Below are 18,601 nucleotides of genomic sequence, written 5' to 3'. Positions count from 1 at the left end.
GCCATTCAAACACGCATGCGGCGTCACAAAACACGGCAATTTGTTCACGCGCGCCGTGCCATTCAAACACGCATGCGGCGTCACAAAACACGGCAATTCGTTCACGCGCGCCGTCCACACATACGTGCAGCGTCAAAAACACAGCGATACGGGACAGGATTGCTCCACTACCGTTTTTCCCGAACCTGCTGAATCCCATCTGTGGATGGATTGTCAAAATCCATGCGTATAAACGTGTGGAGTTGAGGGGTTTTGGTTTTTTTAAAAAAATTTTTTTATTTATTCTCTGGTTGCAAATCGATGGAGAATATCAAATACTTCACTAACAAGCCAGGAAGAAGCCACGTTCTGACCTCTTTGGCAAAAAGAAACCAACAAAATAAAACGGGGTTGCTCTACAGTTGGGGAATCTTACAAGGTTTTGGAGGGGAAAAAAAATCCGACAGCCATTTGTCCAGGATGGGATAAGGTTCTCCGGGTTTGGACACGGGGTTTGGATAGAAGACCTCCGAGGTCCCTTCCAACTCTGTAATTCTATGATCCTAAGGTCCAACTCTGAAGATCCCACTGTTCCCCCTCTCCATTATGTATTTATATATGGATTAGAGGTGGTATTCGAGCGGTTCGTACCAGTTCGGGTGAACCGGTAGCTGAGATTGCGGGTGGGCCCTCCCCCTGCCCCCCACCACCTGCCCTTGCCCCCCCCCGTGCCCCAGTGCTATGTTGTCCTATTTACCACATTTTTGAGGCTGGGAGCATGCACAGATGGTGTGTGTGCGCACGGCGAACTGGCGGTAGAAATAAGTGGAACTCACCACTGATATGGATAGTCCTCGACCAGTTTAGGGACCCTTCAAAGTTACTGGAAAAAAAAGGACTTATGGCCATTCTTCACACTTACAACCACTGCAGGGTCCCCCACTCCCTTCAGACGCTTGGCAACTGGTTCGTATTTATGACGGTCGCAGTGTCCCGGGGTCACTCAATCCCCTTTTGAGACCTTCTAACTAGCAAAGCCGAAGAGGGGAGTCGCTTAACGGCCTAACTGCAGTGGGAAACGGTAGCAAGAGAGGTCACAATAAATGGGCGCAAACCTCGCTTGACCCACTTAGCGACGGACATTTGGGGGCTCGGTTGTGGTCGTAAGACGGTGCTTAGATTAGATTCTCCTCTTTCTCTCTCTCTCTCTCTCTCTCCCCTTTAGCTCCTTCGGCGATCTCCATTATGCATCAGGTCAGCCGGATGGTAGACAGCATCACCCTCTCGTGGTCTCAACCGGACCAGCCCAACGGAGTCATCTTGGATTATGAGCTCCAGTACTATGAGAAGGTATCCAGGAGGACGCCGGGGACCCAGGAGTTGGAGAGGGTCTATATTTGGATTGTGGCTTGCGTAAGAAAGTCCTAGCCCAGTGCCGGTGAACTGAGCGTCGAAAACAGGAAGAGCAGCTCCCTGGCGCACACGCTCGGCAGTGCCAGAAAACGGAAGGGCAGTTCCCTGGCGTGTATGCGCGGGAGTGTCGGAAACAGGAAGAGCTCCAGCGTGCATGTGCGCGCCAGGAAGCTGAGCTTCCAGTTTCCGGCGTGCGAATGCTCAGCTTCCCGGAGCGTGGATTTGTGTGCCAGGGAGCTGCTCTTCCAGGAATAGGTCATAGGTTCGCCCTCATGGTCCTTGCCCGACCAGTCGTGCTATCTCCCAGGCACGGTTGGGTTGCGTAAGCGTACGAACGTTGTTATTCTCTGTCATGGAGAGTCTCCTTCATCCAAGTCATGGTTGTCTCAAAAGTGCTCTTTTTTTTTTCTCCTTCTTCTCCAAGAGACAACCGGGACTTTCTGGTTTTTCTTCGAAGACGTTTTCCCTGCTCATCCGAGAAGCTTCTTCAGTTCTGACCGAATGGCGAGGAATGGGAGGATTTCTGTTCCTTGCAGACAACTGGTCAATTGCATTCTCTTTAGAGAGCCGTTGAGGCCCCTTGGAGATTTATCGGTGTCCTTGGGGTTGTGCCAATGGGTGTGCAGAGCAGTTCCATGGCACTTCCAAGAAAATTCCGCACCCATTGGCACGGCTCAGGTGATCCACGAGGACACCGATAAATCTCCAAGTGGCCTCAATGCCTCTCTAAAAAGAATGCAGATGACCAGCTATCTGCAAGGAGTATAAATCCTTCCATTTCCCACCATCTGGTCAGAACTGAAGAAGCTTCTCGGATAAGAAGCAAAAAATCTTCAAGGAAAAACCAAAAAGTCCCGTTGCTTTTTTTGGGGGGAAAAAAAACCTCCCATCATGGTTATCCCAAAAGTGTTTTTTTTTTCCCCAAAAGTAAGCTGAATTATCTTGGGTTTTTTTTCCCCCCGCTTGAAAACGTTTCACTTCTCAGAACTTCTGGGAACTGAAGAAGCTTCTTGGAGGAGAAGCGAAACGTTTTCAAGGGGGAAAAAAAAAACCCCCAAGAAAATCCATTTTTTATTTTGGGATGTACGGAGATAATCTCACATGGACCGTCAGATCCTGCCTGCCGTTCGTGTTTTCACACATTTACTGAATGAATCCACGTTTATCCGGGGATGGTACAAAAGACTTCCCCCGTTTGCACGAGGAAAATAAATAGATTTTGGACACGAGGATGTGTGTATTTTTTTTTTTGGGGTTATAAAAAAGGCTAATTAAAATCGTGTTTAAACGGAGATGCCACGCACCCTCCCCATCAGAGATTACAAAAGCTGCATAATTCGTTCGGTGACCTATTTTCCGATTGCCAGGAAAAAAACCGAGGCAGGGAGGGGTTTTCGGGAGCAGCTGATGCTGCATAATTTATCCTGGTTGTTTTGCAGAATTTGGCAGCCTCTGCTCCCCTGCCCAGCTTCCTCACGGCAAAAGGAGAAACCTTTCCTCTGGTTTTTTTCCCCTCTTTTTGTTTTTTGCAAATACACACATGCACTTTTTAGCAAAGCCGTCGTTTTGCAAATGTCGGTTTGGAAAATTGCTAGGGTTGTGGTGCGCTTTGTGATATGGCTTCGGCCCCGATCTTGGGGGCCTTGGTGAAACCGATCTGTTCGGAACCTAAATATTTATACATGTTTAGAAAGCCAGAAACCTATTTGTCGGTTTAGGCTGTTATTGTTTTCGTTTTTCCCCTTTCATTCAATCCTGGCTGATTTTGTGTGGGTTTTTCTGGCGAGGTTTTTCAGAAGCGGACGCCTCAACTACTGCACCGAACCAGCTCTTGGTTATACAGCTAGTCTTCAACATACGTCCACAATTGAGCCCTGCTCTCTCATTTATCTTCTATCTATCTCTCATTTATCTATCTATCTCTATTTCTGTGTCTGTTTGTCTGTCTCTGTCTCTCTCTTATCTATCTATCTATCTATCTATCTATCTATCTATCTATCTATCTATCTATCTATCTATCTATCTAAATCTATATCTCTAACTATCTCTATTTGTCTGTCTGTCTATCTATCTATCATCTAAATCTATCTATCTATCTATCTATCTATCTATCTATCTACCTATCTATCTATCTCTATCCATCTCTTATCTGTTATCTATCTCTCATCTCTATCACTATCCATCCATCCATATCTACTGATTAGCCTATAGGCCATATCAACGTACAAGGTTCAAATATGTGTTTACCAATAAAATTCTGTTCCATTTTTCTGTTCTAAGAAAAAAAGCCAGGATTTTTCCAAGATTGTCCCAGAGGAAAAAACAAGCAAACAGGCTCCCTTCACGGGATTTTAGCCGGCGGTAGACTCAATATATATCGCTTTGTATTTTTCCACCGAGACGGGGTTGGGCTGGATGACCTCCCAGGAACCCCTCCCTATTTCCAAGGTTCTGATTTTTCTGCCACATGCTGCATTATCCATTCAGGGAGTGGCGGGGTTGGGAGGGCAAAGCTAGGTGAAACCCAACCCAGGTTATTTTCTCCGTTCTTTTCCTCCTTTACTGGAATAACCGTCGTTGTTGTTTTTCCCCCCGTAGGATCTGAGCGAGTTCAATGCCACGGCGGTCAAGAGCTTCACCAATACGGTGACCGTCCCAAACCTCAAAGCTGGAACCATTTACGTCTTTCAGGTGCGAGCTCGCACAGTGGCCGGCTACGGACGCTACAGCGGGAAAATGTACTTCCAGACGATGACGGAAGGTGAGTGGCAGGGGGTTCCGCGCTCCTCCCCCTCCCCAACCGTTCATTTAATGACCGTTCGAAGTTACAACCACAAGTTACGACCGTCGCGGCCTTCCCCCTGGTCAACGCGATTAAAGTTCGGACGCTTGGCAATGGACTCATGTTTATGACGGTTGTCACATCCTGGGGGGAGTGGGGGAGGTCCATGTGATTCCTTTTTGCGACCTTCTGAAGAGCAAAGTCAATGATTGATCTGTGGGGTTTCTGGACTGGGCAGGGGGACTGGATGACCTCGGAGATCCCTGCCCCATCCCGGTCCGATCTTTCCATCCACTGATTCCGTGATCTTATTTGAAATCCTGCGCCGAGCATGGGGTTGGACTGGATGACCTCTCGGGGACCCCTTCCAACCTTTCCCTCAAGGAATTAGTGATTGCGTTAAAAAAATCCTTCACCCAGCATGGGGTTGGACTGGATGACCTCCCCCGCGGGACCCTTCCAACCTTGTCCCACAAGGATTTCATGAGCTCATTTAAAAATCTAGCACCACGCATGAGGTTGGACTGAATGACCTCCTGGGCCACTTCCAACCTTTTCCCACAAGAATTTTGTGATCCCATTTAAAAACCCTGTACCTAGCATGGGGTTGGACTGGATGACCTCCCGGGACCCTCCCGACCTTCCCTTTCTGTGTTCCTAACTAGCTGGAACAGCTCTCTGCTGAGGCCCACCCTGCCGGTAACACCAGGCTTCAGTTTAATTTTCTTTTTCTGCGTGTCCTTCCAGCCGAGTACCAAACCAGTATCCAGGAGAAACTACCTTTGATTATCGGTTCCTCGGCGGCTGGTCTGGTCTTCCTCATCGCTTTGGTGGTTATCATCCTGGTTTGCAACAGGTAGGCAGAAATCTCAAACGGAGGGATTTTTTAAAAAAAATAAAAATAAAACAGGAACGTTTTTTTTATTTATTTATTTATTTATTTATTTATTTATTTATTTATTAAATTTTTATACCGCCCTTCTCCCAAAGGACTCAGGGCGGTGTACAGCCAAAAGATAAAAAACACAAAAATATACAATTAAAACAACAATTTAAAACCGAGCATATTAAAAAAAAATGGCCAACATTTAAGAATTTAAAATTTAAAATTATGAACCCTAAAATAGGCTTTAAACAGGCTTCCGTTGGTCTGCCTCATATCAGGACACAGTTAGAATATCCCATATTTTTGGGGGCTCCGCTCGTGCTTTGGCTTTCTCCCCTTTCTACTTCTTGGCTGTCCCCACCTGCAGATCTATCACGGGTATCCCCAAGTCAGAAAAGTGAGGGTTGGACTAGAAGACCTCCAAGGTCCCTTCCAGCTCTCAGATGGATGGATGGATGGATGGATGGATGGATTGATACGATATATGGTCTCCTGCTCCAGCAAGGAGTTGGATTAGAAGACCTCCAAGGTCCCTCCCATCTCTGTTCTGATTGACTGACTGATTGATTGATACGATTGAGGTCTCCTGCTTGAGCAGGGGGTTGGACTAGAAGACCTCCAAGGTCCCTTCCAACTCTGTTATTCTAGTCTGTTCTACATATATTTTCAAGAAGAGACGGGGTTTGCCCCAGATGCGATACAGTCTCCTGCCTTAAGGGTTGGATTAGAGGACCTCCGAGTTCCCCTCCATCCCTCGGGTTCTATCTTCTACGTATCCGCGAGCTTACGGTGAAGGGGGGGTTGGATCCGGCAAGCCCATTAACGGCGCCTCGATGTCCGTGCGTAACCTCGCCGGATTTTGCTTGCAACGGTTCCGACTTGGGAACAGGCTGAGCCTCGCGGGGCAAGGTAGGGGGAGGAGGAAGGGTTTAAGGGGGAGGGTCTTGGTTTGGGGGGGTCGTCGGTGGGGAGGGGGGGGACAGACTGCTGAATCCCAGCCTTGCCCCCCTGCTCTGCTAGTCCATCTGCCTACCGCTCAGCCCGATGCTCTCCTTCCAGACGGCATGGCTTCGAGCGCAACGACTCGGAATACACCGACAAGCTTCAGCATTACACCAGCGGCCACAGTATGTATGGGTTATGGGGGGTGGGGGGCGAGGTGGGGGGCGGTCGGGGGGGCAGGAGGGACGAGCAGCCTTCACCCCCCCAAAGAGGGTTGACGTCAGTGCGATAACCTGTACGGCCCCTCCCCCACATTGCATCAGTCCCACGGGTGCTACAGAAAGTTCGTTTAGTGACGGTTCAACTGTTCAACCTTCCAATGGGGCTGGATCTATCTATCTATCTATATCTATCTGTCTTCTATCTATCTATTAATCTCTATTTCTCTATCTATCTATCTATCCATCCATCCATCCATCCATCCATCCATCCATCCATCCATCCATCTATCTCTTTTATCTATCTATCTATCTATCTATCTATCTATCTATCTATCTATCTATCTATCTATCTATCTATCTATCTATCATCTATCTATCTATCTATCTATCTATCTATCTCTATCTGTCTTCTATCTATCTATTAATCTCTATTTCTCTATCTTCTATCTATCTATCTATCTATCTGTCTGTGTCTGTCTGTCTGTCTGTCTGTCTTCTATCTATCTATTAATCTCTATTTCTCTATCTTCTATCTGTCTGTCTGTCTGTCTGTCTGTCTATCTATCTATCTATCTATCTATCTATTTATCTATCTATCTCTATCTATCTATCTATCTATCTATCTATCTATCTATCTATCTCTATCCATCCATCCATCCATCCATCCATCTATCTCTTTTATCTATCTATCTGTCTATCTATCTATCTATCTATCTATCTATCTATCTATCTATCCATCCATCCATCCATATCTCTATATATCTCTACCTCTTTTATCTATATCTCTAGCTAGCTAGCTATCTGTCACCTATTTATATCTATCTTCTCTATATTTTTGTCTTTTATCTATCTCTATCTGTATCTCTTTTATTTATATCTATATCCATCTGTCATCTATCTATCTATTTATATCTATCTATCTTCTCTCTCTCCATCTCTCTTTTATCTATCTCTGTCTGTCTGTCATCCATCCATCCATCCATCTATTTCTATCTATCTATTTTTATCTCTACCTATCTCTATCTATCGATCTCCTTTAGGAGGGTGGGATTTAACCAAGATTATAAAAACGCACTTGGCAGGATGCCAAACTTTCATTGGGCGCTGGCTTTTCCTCCGCGAAAGAGGGTTAAGAACTAGCCAATCCTGGTTAAGCTCCATTGGTCTTCCCCAATGACTAAATCTTATCCTGGCCTACCGCACAGGGTTGCTGTTGTCGTGGATGCAAAGCAACTCCTCCCCAACCCCACCCCTTAAACCGGAGCATCAAGGGGTGAGCACATGACCCATACCGTTCTTCTCCTCCTTTGAGTAGTTACTCCTGGGATGAAGATCTACATTGACCCCTTCACCTACGAGGACCCCAACGAAGCCGTCCGGGAATTTGCCAAGGAGATTGACATCTCCTGTGTAAAAATCGAACAGGTGATCGGGGCAGGTAAGGCCAACTTCAGGGACTCGGGTGGCGGGGTGTGTGTGCTCTGGGCGATTGATTCGTTTTGCACTGACTTTTTTAGATGGGACAGAAAAATGTGGGGTCCTCGGTGGTCTCTGAGCTGGGTTGTTTTCTTGCAAACGTTTCACGACCCAACTAGGGAACACCATCAGGGCTACGAAAGATGAGGCCGCCTAATTTGGTTAATGGAACGTCTGCTAGAAAATACCCAAGCTCAGAGAGCACCCAGGGCCCCACAACCCTCCCCTTCCTCTTCCTCCTCCTCTTTTCCTCCCCCCCCTCTTCTCCCTTCTCCTCTTCCTCCTTGCAAACCCTAATCCCTTCTAGCGCTGATAATATTACCTAGCTGGGTCATGAAACATCTGCAAGAAAACTACCCAGCTGAGAGAGTGTCAAGACCCCATAGTCCTCTTCCTCTCCCTCCCTCCTCCTCCTCCTCCTCCTCCTCCTCCTCCTCCTTGCAAACCCTCCTCCCTTCTAGCGCTGATAATATTACCTAGCTGGGTCATGAAACATCTGCAAGAAAACTACCCAGCTGAGAGAGTGTCAAGACCCCATAGTCCTCTTCCTCTCCCTCCCTCCTCCTCCTCCTCCTCCTCCTCCTCCTCCTACTCCTCCTTGCAAACCCTCCTCCCTTCTAGCGCTGATAATATTACCTAGCTGGGTCATGAAACATCTGCAAGAAAACTACCCAGCTCAGAGGACACAAGAACCCCACAGTCCTCCCCCTCCTCCTTTTCCCTCCTCCTATTCCGCTCTACAACCCCACCCTCCCTTCTAGCACTGATAATATTCCCTAGCTGGGTCGTGAAACATCTGCCAAAAAAGCCCCCCAAGCTCAAGGAGTACCAAGGACCCCCCCAGTTCGACTCTGAAATGTAGACACGTTGAGTTTTTCAGGGGGAATAAATGAATAAGTGACTTTTCCTGCACTCACTTCCTCCTCCCCCCCCTCCCGCTCTCCCTCCCCACCCACCCACCCACCCCCAGGAGAATTTGGCGAGGTCTGCAGCGGCCACCTGAAGTTGCCGGGGAAACGGGAAAGTTTCGTAGCCATCAAGACCTTGAAATCGGGCTACACCGAGAAACAGCGGAGGGATTTCCTGAGCGAAGCCAGCATCATGGGTCAGTTCGACCACCCCAACGTCATCCGCCTGGAAGGGGTGGTGACTAAGAGCCCCCCGGTTATGATAGTCACCGAGTTCATGGAGAACGGCTCGTTGGATTCCTTCCTTCGGGTAAGGGGCCCCTCCCAAGGGGGAGGTGCGGCAGTTCCTCCCTCCCTCCCTCCCTTGCAGGACCCACACGCACCGTGGCGGGACACGTTTCGCCCCCCCCAGCCGTGGAAGATTGATTGATTGATTGAAATGGTCTGGGGTCTCCTGCATGAACTAGATCTAGCATGGGCTAGAAGACCTCCAAGGCCCCTTCCAGCTCTATTCTGATTGATTGATTGATTGATTGATTGATTGATATGGAAGAGTGTCTCTTGCATAAACAAGGGGTTGGACTGGAGGACCTCCAGGGTCCCTTCCAGCTCTATTCTGATTGATTGATTGATTGATTGATTGATTGATTGATTGATTGATATGGAAGAGTGTCTCTTGCATAAACAAGGGGTTGGACTGGAGGACCTCCAGGGTCCCTTCCAGCTCTATTCTGATTGATTGATTGATTGATTGATTGATTGATATGGAAGAGTGTCTCTTGCATAAACAAGGGGTTGGACTGGAGGACCTCCAGGGTCCCTTCCAGCTCTATTCTGATTGATTGATTGATTGATTGATTGATTGATATGGAAGAGTGTCTCTTGCATAAACAAGGGGTTGGACTGGAGGACCTCCAGGGTCCCTTCCAGCTCTATTCTGATTGATTGATTGATTGATTGATTGATTGATATGGAAGAGTGTCTCTTGCATAAACAAGGGGTTGGACTGGAGGACCTCCAGGGTCCCTTCCAGCTCTATTCTGATTGATTGATTGATTGATTGATTGATTGATTGATTGATATGGTAGAGTGTCTCCTGCATGAACAAGGGGTTGGACTGGAGGACCTCCAGGGTCCCTTCCAGCTCTATTCTGATTGATTGATTGATTGATTGATTGATATGGTAGAGTGTCTCCTGCATGAACAAGGGGTTGGATTGGAGGACCTCCAAGGTCCCTTCCCGCTCTATTCCGATGTTTTGAAGTCAGTCAAAAGAAACCCAGAAGCGATTCTGGTTGAGGAGAACTTATTTTTTGAGAAAATCATGCTTCTGGCTAAGGAGGATCCCCAGCCCCAGTGGCCAGCTGGCCCCTCCCTTCACCTGCCCTGGAATCTCACCCACTCTTTCCTGTCCTCCTGTCCTTCCCTTCAGCAAAATGATGGACAGTTCACCGTCATCCAGCTGGTGGGCATGCTCAGGGGCATCGCGGCTGGCATGAAGTACCTGGCGGACATGAACTACGTCCACCGCGACTTGGCGGCACGCAACATTTTGGTGAACAGCAACCTGGTCTGCAAAGTTTCGGACTTCGGCCTCTCCCGCTTCTTGGAGGATGACACCTCCGACCCCACCTATACCAGCGCTCTGGTAAGAGGGTGGAAGGAGGGCTGGCCAAGACTTTGAAAAGTAACTGAGATAAGTCAAGGGACAAGCCAGGATTTGCCACCTGACACCTTCTGCTAACAAGTCCGTCCATCCAGGAGGTTAATAGTTGTCTGCCACATAGATTCACCTCCACCCCCTGACTTTTATTCCCAGAGCTAAGGTGGGGCTTCGCTAGTAGTGGTGGCTCTTCTGTCCCAAGGACCGGCCCATAGATTTCCACTGTTCTCCTCTCCTCTGCCTTCTTCACATCCACACATCAGGCACTGGACCCAGCTATTCCTTCTCTTCTTCATCAGACACCTCCAAACCTGGGGGCTTTTGACTCTCCATTTGAGGGCTGATGGACAGCCCAGGTTCTCTCTCTCTCTCTCTCTCTCTCTCTCTCTCTCTCTCTCTCTCTCTCTCTCTCTCTCTCTGCCAGCTCCATTCCTTCTTCCCCCTCGGAGCTCTCAGGTGGCCTTGAGGCTGACCCCCCGACTCCCACGCCTCCTCCTCCTTCTCCGATTTGACTGCTGGAGGGGCTGGCAGCTGATGGGCCACAACAGAGATGACCTGAGGCCTTCAGGTGGCAGACTGGCCACTTATAATGATCTAGCCCTCTCTAGATGGCTTAAATCTCCAACCTTGGCAACTTTAAGACTTGTGGCCTTCAACTCCCAGCTTTGCTGGCTGAGGAACTCTGGGAGTTGAAGTCCACAAGTCTTAAAGTTGCCACGGTTGGAGACCCCTGACTTAAATGACCATTTCCAGCCCTCCATGGGAACTGTAGTCCAGGGGGACTGAAAGGGACCAGGTTATGGAGTGTTACCTCCACTCGGTGAAGGTCTTACTTCCCTGAAGATGCCAAGGACTTTGTCCTCCGGACAAGTTATGGCGATTTGTGTGATCAGCTTATGACTTCCCCCTTCAGTTTCTCCCAAGTCCAAGTGGCTCATGGGTTTTGGAGTCTCGACTCACAGCCTTGGCTGTGAACGGCTGAGAAGACGTTCCTTCAAGAAGTGGTCGGCATCTGTCCTCCGACATCTGTCTTTCTCATTGGACAGCAAAGAGATCCAATCGTTGTCCCTTCTTCAGAAGACAAGTACTGTAAGACAGGGGTCTTCAATCTTGACAAAGTTAAGACTTGTGGACGCGGGTGGGTTTCACATTATGTTACTCCTGGTTCACTGCATGCGCACAAGCTCACTTTGGTTCACGTGTACACCTGCCTGCCTTTCACACATGCGCCCGGCCTCAAAAACTTGCCTAAATAGGATGTCATAGAGCCAGAGTGGGGTTGGGAGAGGGGCGGGGCCCACCAGCGATTTCCGCTACCGGTTCGGGCAAACCGGTCCAAACCGCTGAATACCACCTCCGCTTGTGGTCTTCAACTTTCAGAATTCCGGGTAGTTGAAGTCCACCGCTCTTAAGATTGCCAAGGTTGGAGACTCCTGCTGTAGGACACTTGATCCTTCTCGAACCCAGTTCTTCTCCTTTCTCTTCCCAGGGCGGGAAGATCCCCATCCGTTGGACGGCGCCCGAGGCCATCCAGTATCGAAAGTTCACTTCGGCCAGCGATGTGTGGAGCTATGGAATTGTCATGTGGGAAGTAACGTCCTACGGAGAGAGGCCTTATTGGGATATGACCAACCAAGACGTAAGTCGCAGCTTTGAAACATCTGAGGAATTACCTTTGGGGTTGTAGATGGCTGGAACTTCTGACGATGGCATCTCCTGTAGACATAGGGAGCAGAAAATGAGGGTCCTCCCCCACCAAAAAAAATTATGGGTTGCTTATGGAAAAAGGAAGAAGGAACCCTTCTGAGAATTCTTCCAATGTTTCTAGGAGGCCTTCATCTCAAACGTTTCTCTTAACTCAAAGTCTTTCTCATCTAAACTGTGCTGGTTCCTGGCCATAATAATAATTGGTTGGATGGAATTTGGTGGGAATTTGTCATCTAAAGCATCATTTTCCACGGGCTACCCTCTCCTTTAGATAACTTCAACTGGTCTTCAACAATACGATTTTGCAAGTCTGGAAGAATGGATGGTCCTCAAAACTGGAGGACAAATTTTGGTTCCTCCTAGGGTTGAACATTATATTTTGAGCAATTCCAGTTCTCAAACCCCTTTCAACCAACAAGCAGGCTCAAGTGAGCACCAAAGACCCCTCATTTCAGTCCTAAGCGACACATAGTCTCCTTTATTTAGATCCCTTTCTCTCCAGTCCTGCCAAAACCCTTCTTATAAAATGAAATGGTGGATTAATGCAGCTGATTCTCTTTTGGAAATACAGATAATCCTCGACATATGACCCAAAGCTTAGTTACAGCCATGGAGAGGGCCCAATTGTTGGAACTTTAAATCTGGGTTGCAAGTCCTCTTTTTTGGATCAGTCATAACTTAAAATGGTCCTAAGTCGAGTACTAGCTGTAGAACCAATATAATAATAAGTCAGGAGCAATGAGCGTAAAATTCACACAGGGTTCAAGTGGTGTAAAATTATGGATCATTCATTGGCAGGTCATTAATGCAATCGAGCAAGACTATCGATTACCACCGCCCATGGATTGTCCGAGTGCTCTCCATCAGCTCATGCTGGACTGCTGGCAGAAGGACCGCAACCACCGGCCGAAATTCGGACAGATAGTCAACACCCTAGACAAGATGATCCGAAACCCCAACAGCCTAAAAGCCATGGCACCCCTTTCCTCAGGGTAAGAAAGCAAACTCTCAGACTTTGACACTGAAGAAGACTTTGTGTCTTCTTCGTTGGTTGAGGGACCTTCCTTGGAAGCAAACTCGCAAACTTTGATTGTGGAGAAGACTTTGAGTCTCCTTCACTGGTTGGAGAACCTTCCTCGGAAGCAAACTCACAGATTTTGATCATGGAGAAGACTTTGAGTCTTCTTTTTTTGGTTGAGGGACCTTCCTTGGAAGCAAACTCATTGGACTTTGATTGTGGAGAAGACTTTGAGTCTTCTTCACTGGTTGCAGAACCTTCTTTGGAAGCAAACTCTTGGACTTTGACATTGGAGAAGACTTTGAGTCTTCTTCACTGGTTGGAGAGCTTTCCTTCATGTGGGTTGACTGGAGGTCCAACACAGGAATCTACCAAGGGTTTAGTAATATCTCTATTGAAGAGAGTCACCAAGGTTGGGATAAACCTGGAATAAGGTTCCCTACCTTAAACACCAAACACACACACACACACACACACACACACCTTCTTCTGCTTCTGTTGTGCCCTGAGAAATGGTCGTAAAAACGGGGCAAAGGTCTCGCTTAGCAAGGCAATTTGTGGCCGTACGTCGAGGACTACCTGTGCCTGGTGGCAATTTGAAATTGAAATGGATTTTAATTTGATTGACCTTGCAGGATTAATCTTCCTTTGTTGGACCGGACCATTCCAGACTATTCCAGTTTCAATACCGTCGACGAGTGGCTGGAAGCCATCAAGATGGGCCAGTACAAAGAGAATTTTGCCAGCAACGGGTTCTCCAGTTTCGACTTAGTTTCGCAAATGACGATGGAGTAAGAATACCAAGCCTTAAAACTGTAAAATATTTCTTCGCATAAAAATCAAATATGGGGAGTTCTTGGTTTACAACAATTCGTTTAGGGTCCGTGGGGCAGCCAGTTTCACTTAGCCACCGCGGGACTGATGTAAGAAGCGCAGAGATGTGCTGAACCGCGGCGGCAAGGAAAGTCGTAAAACGGGAGCAATGTTCACTTAACGAATGTCTTGCTTAACAACAGAAATGTTGGGGGGGGCCGGTTGTGGCTGTCATTCGAGGACTACCTGTAAAATAGAATCATAAATAAAATAATGAAATAAAATAAGATAACCGATGACAGAATGGAATGGAATGCAAAGTATAAAATACAAAATGCAAAGCCATACAAAATACAATACAGTACAGTGCAACACAATGTAATACAAAATACAATACAGTACAGTACCACAGTACAGTACAGTATAATACAAAATACACAATAGAAAATACAATACCACAGTACAGTACAATACAAAATATACAGTACAAAATACAATACCACAGTACAGTACAGTACAAATATACAGTACAAAATACAATACCACAGTATAATACAATATAATATAATACAGTATAGTATAATACAATACAATACAGTACAATACAATACAAAATAATACAGTATAATACAAATATACAGTACAGTAATAGTACAGTATAATACAAAATACAATATAATACAGTACAGTATAATATAATACAAAATACAATACAGTATAGTACCACAGTATAATACAAAATAATACAGTACAATACAGTACAGTACAAATACAAACACAATACAAATACAAACATAACACAATACAAATACAATACAAAATGCAAAACAATACAAAATACAATACAGTACAATACCACATTACCGTACAATACAATACAAAATACAATACAGTACAGGACAACATGAAATACAAAACAATACGAAATTCAAAACAATACAATAAGTACAAAATACAAATCAATACAATATAAAATGCAATGTAACAAAAAAATACAGTAGAAAATGCAATACAAAATACAATACAAACACAATACAATACAACCTCTCCCTAATCTTCCCGCCCCTGCTTTTCTTCCTCCGTCCCCAGAGACATCTTGCGAGTCGGAGTGACGCTGGCTGGGCACCAGAAGAAGATCCTGAACAGTGTCCAGGTGATGCGGACGCAGATGAGCCAGATCCAGTCCGTGGAAGTTTGAGACGTGCTTCTCGCACTCGCGGTCAGGGGTTCGGAGGTCCCGCTCCCTCATTGTCCTGGAGCACGTCCAGGTTTCCCACGGGCCTCAGGGCTTCCCAATCCAAGACGGACGCGGAGCGCCCGAGCGGCCACGGACTCTGAGCAAATTAGAGCCACTCTGGATTTCTGATTTTGGAGGACACGTCCAAACCACACGTCGGTGGCGTGGACCTTCTCCTCAAAGGGCTAAAGTTGGGGTAGGGACAGCAAGCGGCCCTTCTCAGCCCCCCCCCCTTCAACCCTGTCCATCCTTCGAATGAGCCGTTCCAGCGTCGCCGTTGACACAGGAGGTCCCCGAGCATCCAGAACGGAGCTGTGGAGGCTTCGTGTCATCCGGAGTTCGGTGGACGTGATCTTTGGGCTGGACCAAAGAAGGGGCCAGAGACAGGAGGTTTTACTTACGGATGGGTCTTTTGAAACCCTCTTTCCTTCGAAGGACAGAAACATTTTATTTTATTTTTTACAAATTTTGATGTCCTCTTCCACCTTCTTCTTCCCCCACCCCCCGGGGTCTAAAGGAGCTTCCTCTACGGTTCAGATCGGTCCTTGATCGAGTTGGGATTGGGTTCGAATCTCGGTGCTTCCCGGAACCCCGTTCCTCTTTTGCATCCCCCCGAACGGCAGCTCTTGACACACTCGCAATGTTCACCAGGCCTTCCTCCTTTTGTAGCGTGTTGTAGACGTTGTGGTGCTTTTCTGTTGTGGTTGTCCATGACTTCTCCTTCGTTTGCAACGGGGGTCCCCAGGGGGTTGGGGGAGGGGGCTGTGTTGTTTTCACCCTCCTCCGAATGCAAAATAATAATAATAATTTGTGTTTCTCCTGTCAAGGAGCCAGGCATTGACACCAAGTTGCTCCTAAGTGTGTGTGTGTGTATGTTTGTGTGTGTGTTGAGAGAGAGATCCTATTTTTTTTTCTCATTTGGATTTGTGCTGATCGACCCTGCCAGATAGAGGTACTCCTCGGCTTACAACCGTTTGCTTAGTGACCACTCAAAGTTGCGAAAAAGTGTCTCGGGAACAATTGTTAAACATGACCGTCACAACCTCCCTGCAATCATGGAAGCAAAATTCCGACTCATATTTATGACGGTTGCAGTGTCCCGGGGTCATGTGATCCCCTTTCGCGACCTTCTGCCAAGCCGAGGGAGAAACCCGCTTTGATTAACGGAAGTGTGACCAATTTAACCACAGCTGCGATCTCCTTAACAACGGTGGTGAGAAACATCATCAAACAGGGGGACAAAACTCGCTTTCACAACCATCTGGCTTAGCGACAGAAAGTTTAACCTCGATTGCGGTTATAAACCGAGGACTACCTGTAGCCGAAGCGCGTCGAATCCGCAAAAGCAATTATAAACGAGCGAGCGTGTTATGCAAAGCAAGCCGCCGTCAGGAAAGTGGGTTAGATTCCGTGTCTTTGCAAACTGGGGAAATTGTTCCCACAGGGCAGACGAGAAAAAAAAAGGGGGGGGGAGAGAGGATTTTCCTTGCAGCTTTTCCACAAAGGCAGGAGGAAATTAATTTTTTGCATCAGAAGGTCTCCTTTTAGAAAACAACACACACACACACAGACAGAGAGAGAGAGAGAGAGAGAGAAAGCGATTGACGTATGCCTGCAAATTCTTTTAAGAGGAGGGAGCTTGGCTCGGCCGTGCTAAATTATTCCTGGTGAGTTTGCTGAAATCATTGGTATTTTGCCCTCCCAGCCACTCACCTTTTCATTCTAATTAAGATGTGTGTGTGTGTTTTTTTTCATCTGCAAGCTGGCTTATAAAGAGCTTTTTCCAGCGTCTTTTATCCGTAGTAGACTTTGGTGATTTGAAGATGGGTGGACTTCAACTCCCACAATTCCCCAGCCAGCATGGAGAATTCTGGGAGTTGCAACGTACAACCTGCTGCATGAGGAATTCTGGGTGTTGAACTCCATCCATCTCCACGTTGCTAAGCTTGCAAAACTTAAGTTGAAGTTGAATCCAGCCTCGATTCTACAGCCAGCATACGTGGACTACAACTCCCAGAATTCCCCAGCCAGCGAGGAGAATTCTGGGAGTTGAAGTCCACCCATCTGCACATTGCTAAGCTTGCACAACGCTCCGTTCTCGATTCTGCAGCCGGCGTCCGTGGACTACAGCTCCCAGAATTCTCCACGCTCGCTGGGGAATTCTGGGCATCGAAGTTCACACCGCACTGTTGGTTTGTGCAACTTGGCTCTGTTCTGTGTGTGGAAAATTCTCATTCTCCCCCCCAATTTACCGAATTCACATCCACCTGTCCCGAGGCTGCCCCGTTGCACCACACCGAGCAATAAAACGCCAGGCTTATGGGTATGGTGATCCTCCTGAGAGGAGGGGCTTTGGTGCGAGAAAGGAATAGAATAGAATAGAATATTTTTATTTATAGACCGCCTTTCTCCCGAAGGACTCAGGGCGGTGTACAGCCAAGAATAAAATACAGGAAAAAAAAACAATACAAAACTAAGGAGGCAATTTAAGGATGAAGGATTGGGGAAAAAAAACACCATCAAGAGCCTTTAATCTGGAAAGCGACATTATTCTCTTTGGATAATATAGGTTGCCATCTTCAAACCAGTTGCCCGGATGCAAATCTGGCCTAAAACGGTGGAATGCGGAGGAGAAGCGGCCGCAAACAGGAGCGAGTATTTATTTCAAGCGGAGAAAATTTAAAGTTTTTCTTCTCTTGTCTGTATTTTCCTTTCGGGAGGCAGGGGAGGGGTGCGTGGCGTGTGTGGAATTGGAGGGTCCTGTACTGTGGACATTCGCGGGACCTTCCAGCTTGAAGCTTCACGAAGATGCGTCTCAGCTCATCGCCAGTTTCCCTATTTTAAGGAGAAACCTCCCCACTTCGTCTCCGGAGGGGCTACTCATGCAACCTGTGTTCTTTTAAACCCTGACAGTATTTGTATTTTTTACAAAAGGACGGCGACAACCACAAAAATGTGAATAACAGGTGGTTTTCCAACCCTTGTCCCCTGACACCCGCCCCCAACAAGGATGCGTCTTCCATTCCAACCAGTCCTTCTCCGTACTCCACTGGACATCTTTGCGGTGTCCGCGGGAAAGGGAAACCCGATGTATTTATAAAGAAAACGCAGAACCCGTTACTCCGCGATCTTTGTAGGAGTATTTTTAAGAAGACTTTCTTTTCCAAAATAAATGTGAAGTGTGAACGTTTTGGAATCGGTCCCTTCTTTTCTTTGAATTCGTCTCACCTTTGAACTTCTGGACGTGTTTCCATGGTTTGTTTGTTGGTTTTTTAAAATTAAATTTTAAATTTTATTTTGTTTTTAATACAAGCATTTCATCATTCATGAAACAGTGCGTCGTCCGAGTACAAATATTTTGTGCAGTAACAATTAAGATTTATGGTATGTAAATGTATTTCGGATTCGTCATTGTCTCGAATGAGACCGATCACAGCTGTGTCATCTGCGAACTTCAGTAGTTTGACAGATGGATCGTTGGAGATGCAGTCATTGGTATACAGAGAGAAGTGGGGAGAGCACACAGCTTTGGGGGGGACCTGTGCTAATTGTACAG

General features: G+C 46.9%; 1 protein-coding gene across 5 annotated transcripts in view; it reads left to right on the top strand.

The window, feature by feature from the left end:
* EPHB2 (EPH receptor B2) overlaps nucleotides 1-18,189 on the top strand; it is a 42,642-nt gene extending 24,453 nt beyond the window's left edge. For 2 of the 5 annotated variants that reach the window (XM_058161341.1, XM_058161340.1), the window contains 11 exons: nucleotides 1,205-1,329; nucleotides 3,991-4,153; nucleotides 4,922-5,030; nucleotides 6,081-6,187; nucleotides 7,539-7,661; nucleotides 8,670-8,917; nucleotides 10,040-10,255; nucleotides 11,760-11,909; nucleotides 12,776-12,969; nucleotides 13,631-13,786; nucleotides 14,898-18,189. In XM_058161341.1, the coding sequence (XP_058017324.1) occupies nucleotides 1,205-1,329; nucleotides 3,991-4,153; nucleotides 4,922-5,030; nucleotides 6,081-6,187; nucleotides 7,539-7,661; nucleotides 8,670-8,917; nucleotides 10,040-10,255; nucleotides 11,760-11,909; nucleotides 12,776-12,969; nucleotides 13,631-13,786; nucleotides 14,898-15,006 (1,700 nt within the window). In that variant the 3' untranslated portion in view covers nucleotides 15,007-18,189. Of the gene's footprint in view, nucleotides 1-1,204; nucleotides 1,330-3,990; nucleotides 4,154-4,921; nucleotides 5,031-6,080; nucleotides 6,188-7,538; nucleotides 7,662-8,669; nucleotides 8,918-10,039; nucleotides 10,256-11,759; nucleotides 11,910-12,775; nucleotides 12,970-13,630; nucleotides 13,791-14,897 lie in introns of those variants that run through there. The other 3 variants (XM_058161342.1, XM_058161338.1, XM_058161339.1) reach the window with 3 other exon arrangements.
* Nucleotides 18,190-18,601: the final 412 nt, after the last annotated feature.

The sequence above is a fragment of the Ahaetulla prasina genome, chromosome 18, assembly GCF_028640845.1.
Source record: "Ahaetulla prasina isolate Xishuangbanna chromosome 18, ASM2864084v1, whole genome shotgun sequence".
NCBI classification, from domain to species: domain Eukaryota; kingdom Metazoa; phylum Chordata; class Lepidosauria; order Squamata; family Colubridae; genus Ahaetulla; species Ahaetulla prasina.
Note: the sequence above shows the minus strand (reverse complement) of the source record. Positions and strands in the feature narration are given on the sequence as shown.